General features: G+C 38.0%; 1 protein-coding gene across 1 annotated transcript in view; it reads right to left on the bottom strand.

Moving 5' to 3' along the window:
* Positions 1 to 6,358, bottom strand: part of LOC106882752 (ankyrin repeat and fibronectin type-III domain-containing protein 1) — a 35,818-nt gene extending 29,460 nt beyond the window's left edge. Inside the window, exon 1 of the mRNA XM_014933528.2 lies at positions 3,510 to 6,358. Within this exon, the coding sequence (XP_014789014.2) occupies positions 3,510 to 3,879 (370 nt within the window). The 5' untranslated portion in view covers positions 3,880 to 6,358. The remainder of the gene's footprint in view (positions 1 to 3,509) is intronic.
* Positions 6,359 to 6,766: the final 408 nt, after the last annotated feature.

The raw sequence follows: 6,766 nt of genomic DNA, 5'->3' as shown, positions 1-6,766 counted from the left end.
TATATATATATATATATATTTTACTTGTATTAGTCATTAAACTGCAGTCATGCTGAGGCATATGTGTGTGTGTGTGTGTGTGTGTGTGTGTATATAGGCACTGGTATGGTTACATGATTAAGAAATTCGTTTCCCAATATATATGTATCTTAAGATTTTGCTTAAACATAGTGACACTAATAGCCAGTATACATCTGTTTCAGAATGAAGCATCTAGGTAAGTACAGAGAGTAGTATGGAATTAAAGAAATGGAAAAGAACAGGAAATATGCAATCAGCTTCACTAACTTACAGCTGTTTCTGCTATAAGATGCAGTGGGCTCATAATATATATGTCATTATTCAATTTTATTTAAAAATTTCTCGCTAATAGAATAAGAGCTGGTTTCTTCATTAGAATTTGAATGACATCAACAGAGTATTTTTGCATGTATGTGTGTATGTGTGCAATATGTATGTGTGTGTGTGTGTGTGTGTGTGTGTGTGTGCATGCATGAATACACTCATACACACACCTGATATATAAATGCGCTAAGTGAAATAACTCTGAGTGGTCAGTGGCATGCATTTGAGCAACATAGACAAATACAGGTATATAAAATATCATACAACATAAATTCTTGATTTATTAAAATTCTCTCCCTTTTTGGAGAATGCATCATCAATCACCAAATGGTAATTAAAACCAGCCTCATAGCTTATACACACACACACACACACACACACACACACACACACACACACACACACATATATAGATAGATAGATATTAATGTTTGCTTTTATGTTGAGTTCTGATAAAAACGATTTTACATTAAATTGAAGAACCACTTTTTGTAGAGTATAGTCTGATGAGGGCTTAGCAGGCCGAAACCACAAAGTCACTGTCAACACTATTCTCATAAAAGAATAATATATATATAGCGTTCATAATAATTTTTCTATCGTCTTGGCTCAACAGCCCTCACCATTTGTTTTTACTGTCTTATTCTCACTGTCCTGTTCTTGTCAACACTTTCACCCTCCGCAAAAAATCCCAAATTTTATTTAATTTGCTTTGCGGGAAGGACTGTTTCAACAAAGTTGCATATTGTCCTTGCCTTCAAAACACGGAGTAGATGAAACAGGGACAACAGAGGAAGGTATATACTTTTTATGTTGCATGTCTCATTTCTCTGTTTGTATGTGTGTTGTCCTCCACCACTGCTTAATAATCGGTGTTAGTATGTTTACATCCCCATAATTAAGCAGTTTGGCAAAAGAGACCAACATCTTTTCAAGGTTACAGGAATCAAAGAATCAGCTAGATAAATGATAATGGATCAACTCCACCTGAAAAACCTGTACCTACCAATCATAGGACAAATGTCATCTGTTGGTGGTTTGAAGTGACATATATCTTAACACAATGCCAATTACCATGATTCTGTAATGCCTTTAACTATGAGGAGATACTTATGTAGCAATGTGTACAGTATATAATCTCATAATAGACAATCAGATATTCAGAGTAATTTAGCATTTCTACTTTTCTCAAAATATGGTGCTTACTCAGGTAAATACTGAACACCTATTGACCAGCCTTGCTCATCACATTCAAATTAGCAATGATGCTAGAGACAGTAAGAATCTCTATTGGCTTGTGAAGGAAGCTTTTAGCCTTAAAATTTCAGCATGGGTTATTGTGCTGGACTGGATGGGTTTCTCATTTGTAAACGATTCAACAAAGCCCTTTCATCATATCCCAAAACCTTCAGTAGATGAAATAGCAAGCAATAAGTAAACAGAATCTAGAGAAGGCTCTTAGTAAAGATGATGATGATGCTATCATTGTCATCATCATATTAATCCTTGAGCATTTAAACCGGCCATGTCTGGCCCAAATAATCTACCTGTTTTATCTTCAAACTGACCATGTCCAGCTTCTCACACCTACCTTATAATGTCATTGCAAAATTATACAATCACATCATTGAAATCTCAAAACTATGAGATAATGCATGATTAATTCAAAGCAACATGAATAAACAAGCATTACATTTGGTAGAGAAAGCTGAATGCTAAAGGGTTAATATCTGCTTTGCTAGTTTGCATGGGTTGAAGGGAGTTTCTTGAAGCAAGTTTTCTATAGTTAGGTGCCCATCCTGTTACCAACCCTCACCTGTCTCCCAGCAAGCTTAATGTTTCCTCATGACCAGGACATGTTTTTTGGCTTGTATGACAATTACACTCACAACTATCAAGTGATGTCAAGATGAGAGGACACAAACATACACTCACATATATAATAGGCTTCTTTCACTTTCTGTCTACCAAAACTTCTTACAAGGCATTGGCTCATCTGGGGCTATAGTAAGCATACTTAGCCAAGGTACCAAGCAATGGGACTGAATCCAAAACCAAATGGATGGGAAGCAAATTTCTGAACCCCACCCCCACAAATAATATATGATATATATAGGTGTAAGCAAGGCTGTGAGGTAAGAAGTTTCTGGGTTCAATCACACTGCATGGCACCTTGGGCAAGTGTCTTCTACTGTAGCCTCAGGCAGACCAAAGCGTTGGTGAGTATTTGGTAGATGGAAATTAAAAGAAGCTTGTGATATATTGTGTGTATGTGTGTGTGTGTGTGTGTGTGTGTGCCTTTGTAGATGTATTTGTCCACCACCACCACCACCACCACCACTTGACAACCAGTGTTGGTTTGTTTACATCATGACAACTTGGCAGTCTGGCGAAAGAGGCTGATACAATAAGTACCAAGCTTAAAAAATTAAGTGCAGGAGTTGATTTGGTTGACTAAACCCTGATGATGTGGCCAAAATACTGCAGTTTTCCCTGACTGGCCACCATCAACTTTTGTGCCTCTCCTATGTCCTTTTGGGCCTAAATAATTTATTCTGCAGTTCTAACCTGCAACACATCGTCTTGAACACCCTCAGTCCCTTGGCTCCATACTTCACACCCATACAACTACAGGCCAGACCAAGGTTTTTAAAAGTTTGTTAAGGGTGCACTCACAACTGATCTCTCTCAACCAAGTCTTACCTTGATTTCTTGACTACACTCCACTGTCTAATCAATAACAGAACCCAGCTATTTGAGCTTGTCAACCTGGCTTAGCATGACTCCTTGACAACATAATGGTAAACCACTGTGATTTCTAGGTGGCTGCTATAGGTTTGGTTTATCTATCTATCTGTCTATATAGCCATCCATCTAGATACATGTACATGTTTAAGATACCTACATTTACACACACACACACACACACACACACACACACAGCCAATGAAGAAGGCACTATATGATCCCTAACATTGCTACAAATAGCAGCTAAATGACCATCAAATAACACCCAACTGTTTAGCAGGGCGAAAGACACATTCAACAACGTAGGGTTTCACATAAAAAAGACAGGACTTGACCTAGGGTCTAAAACACACACACACAAACACACACACACATACACAAACACATTGTATCAATAAACAAAACTTGATGCTCACCTGTGATGTCATGAGGTGATTTCTTCTCTCCTTTGCCACGTTTCACCACAGTCATGTTGCTGCTGCTGCTGATGCTGTTACCACTACTACTGCTACCAACACTGTTAATCACACTGTTGTTGTTGTTGTTGTTGTTGCTGCTGCTGCTGCTGCTGGTACTGCTACTGGTGCTGTTGTTGTTCTCAGGGGCTACCCCACCTTTCTTTCTCGGGGTCACTGTAACCAAATGACAACAATCCTTTAGTTTCTTATTAAAGGAAAAGGCCTTAAGGCGAAGGGAGCTGATGGCGGGGTTCACTTCACAGAAAACCTCCAGTTTTTCTAACAACATCTCAACAATTGATTCTGGACTTTGTCTGAATAGAAACATTGTGTCCTGTCGTTGTTGTTGTCGTTGTTGTTGTTGTTTGGGGTAGTCCAGTACAATGTTGGTTTCTTCTGTAATTAAACTAATTAATGCCAGCAGAATGGGAAGGATGGTCAGTGTTGTTGTTTTAAAGAGTCCCTGAGTAAAAGTTGTAATCAATATTGTTGCTATTGTTGTTGTTGTTGTTGTTGTTGTTGTTGTGAAAGTCACCCCCTCTCACGATGGTGATGGTAGGGTGAAATGTTGCTATTTTAAAAGCTCCTTGCTTCCTAAAATTTATCATTATCGTAGTTTTAAAGGTCTGTATTCCTGTTGTTGTTGTTCTTGCCGCTGCCTTTAATTTTTTCTTCCTTCTCTAATTATTTCTCTAATTGGTTTTTCCCCACAAATTAATCCCTGACACTGAAATTGTGTAAGTTATATCAGCGTAAGCATACAACAGTCTGTATGTGTGTGAATGCATTGGTGTTTATATATATATATATATACAATATCTATACACATGGTGTGTGTAATTTAGTTTGTGTATGCATGCGTCTTTATGTAAAAGTGTATGCTTGTTCATTGTTATATATATCTGTATGTGGAGATGTAATAACTGTATGTGCAATCATATGTACGTCCCATTTTCATCTGTAGCTTCTTGTTATGTCAGTTTGTGTTATAACTGTATACACATTAATAAATATACACATGTGTATGCATATGTGTGTATATATCTATAAATTCTTGTAGTAAAGTTTCCACATGAAATACTTTTCTTTCTGTTGGAATTTTACTCCAGTTCAATTCTGCTTCTTTCTCTCTTTCTTCAATTTTTTTTGGGGTGGTTTAATATTATTATTATTATTATTATTATTATTATTATTATTATTATTATTATTATTATTATTGTTGTTGTTATTGCTGTTGTGTTTAATTGTTATTATTGTCTTTTCTATACACATTTAACTTAGATCTTCTCTTTGTGCTGGAATATAAGAAAATAATTCTTCTCTCTTTCCAAAATTAATCATTCAGCAGGCATGACTTGCCTGAGAGAGAGTGTGTGTGTGTGTGTGTGTGTGTGTGTGTGTGTGTGAGTGTGTGTGTGTCAACACGTGTTTTTTTTTTGTATGCGTCACTCTGAGTGAATGTGACTATACATATATATATATATATATGTATGTATTTTTGTGTATATATGTGAGAGAGAGAGAAAATAAAGAATGTCGTTCTCTCAATACTGTAAAGTGGTAAGATTCTGGTGAATTCTAAACTCTGCCACACCACTTAACAGCGAGTGTTTTGTTTTTATATTTTGTAATTGTTTTGTTTTTATGTTTTTAATCTCCTTCATTGTGGCTATTTCACATCCATTAAACATCCATGTGGAAATGCATAAACACCACAACACCACACCACATTCTTTTAACTCCTTATTCACCCGATCCGTACTCATTCATTTCACTGTACTCCACATCAGTTTTACTCCTTCGCAATGTTAGCATCCTTAGGGAGGGGCATGAAGGCCCCCAACTTGCCTCTTCTTTTTTTTCCTTCTTTTTCTTACTCCCATCTACAACTGTTGCTGTTTAGTCTTGTGAAATAATGCAGTGACAATGATCGTCCATAGATTGATAATTCCAACTGTTGACACAGAGAGACGAACAGACAAACAGACTGGACCAGATGATAATGAAGAAAGTGAAGTACTCAGTGTGTGTATGCGTGTGTATGTGTGTGTGTGTGCGCGTGCACATGTATAGAGAGAGGGAGAGACAGAAGCCTGGATATTCAGGTGAGTCTGGGCTGCGTGCAATGTTTGTCAGTCACACTTCATACATTGACTAAATAACTCACGATTTCTCTCTTCATTTCTCAACACAAACAACACCTTCTTCTCACCTACATCTCTCTCTCTCCACACACACACACATACATCTATATATACGTGTGTATGTGTTATGCAGATATATATATATATATATATATATATATATATATATAAAGAATACTTAATACTTCTGCCTCTCTTTCTCTTCTCACTCATTTAGTCCTTTCTTCCACAGAACCCACCACCACAACCACCATCTCTGTCTCTCTCTGTTTCTTTCTTTCTTCCTCTTTTACTCTTCCAGGTCTAACCTTAAATTACACACCAATTTCCTCTTCACTCTCTCTTTCTCTTTCTACCTCTCCCTAACTCCCTCTTTCTCTTTCTTTCCTTTTCTTTGTCTTCAACTTCTTACTTCAACTCCAATATTGTAGTTGCTGAAACAGTGAGCTACATGTTGCTGTACAATGTGGTGGTTGTGGTGGTGGTGTAACGTAGTGGTGGCAGTGGTGGTGGGGTATCATGTGGTGGCGATGGTGGTGGAGTATCGTAGTAGTGGTGGTAGATAGCATGGTGGTGGTGGTGGAATAGCATGGTGGTGGCAGTGGTAATGATGGTGGAATATCGTAGTGGTGGTGGAGTAGTGTAGAGGTAGTAGTGGTGGAGTAGTGTAGAGGTAGTGGTGGTGGAGTAGTGTAGAGGTAGTGGTGGTGATGATTTATTGTTACAGTGGCAATGCAGTGGTTGTTATAGTGCAGTGGTCTGGTGGTGGTGATGGTGGGCTGGTGGTGTAGTGGTGGCGCGATAGTGAAACGATGTAGTGTTGCAGTGGTAGTGGTTGAGGTGCAGTTGTAGACAGTGGCACTACAGAGGAAATAGAAAGACACAGCCCAGGAAGTGGAGGGTTTCCAGTCGCTCACCCTTCCCCCCTCCCACACACACACTCACTCTCCGTTCAACAACAACAACAACAACAATAAGCAAACAGGAAACCAAATCTCAATCTGCTTCCTGTTTGTTATCACTTATTGCCCTCTTCCTTCTTTTCTTAACAACAACAATTATTAATATTAT

This window comes from Octopus bimaculoides, chromosome 23 (assembly GCF_001194135.2).
Source record: "Octopus bimaculoides isolate UCB-OBI-ISO-001 chromosome 23, ASM119413v2, whole genome shotgun sequence".
NCBI lineage: Eukaryota > Metazoa > Mollusca > Cephalopoda > Octopoda > Octopodidae > Octopus > Octopus bimaculoides.
This window is presented reverse-complemented; position numbering and strand designations above follow the sequence as displayed.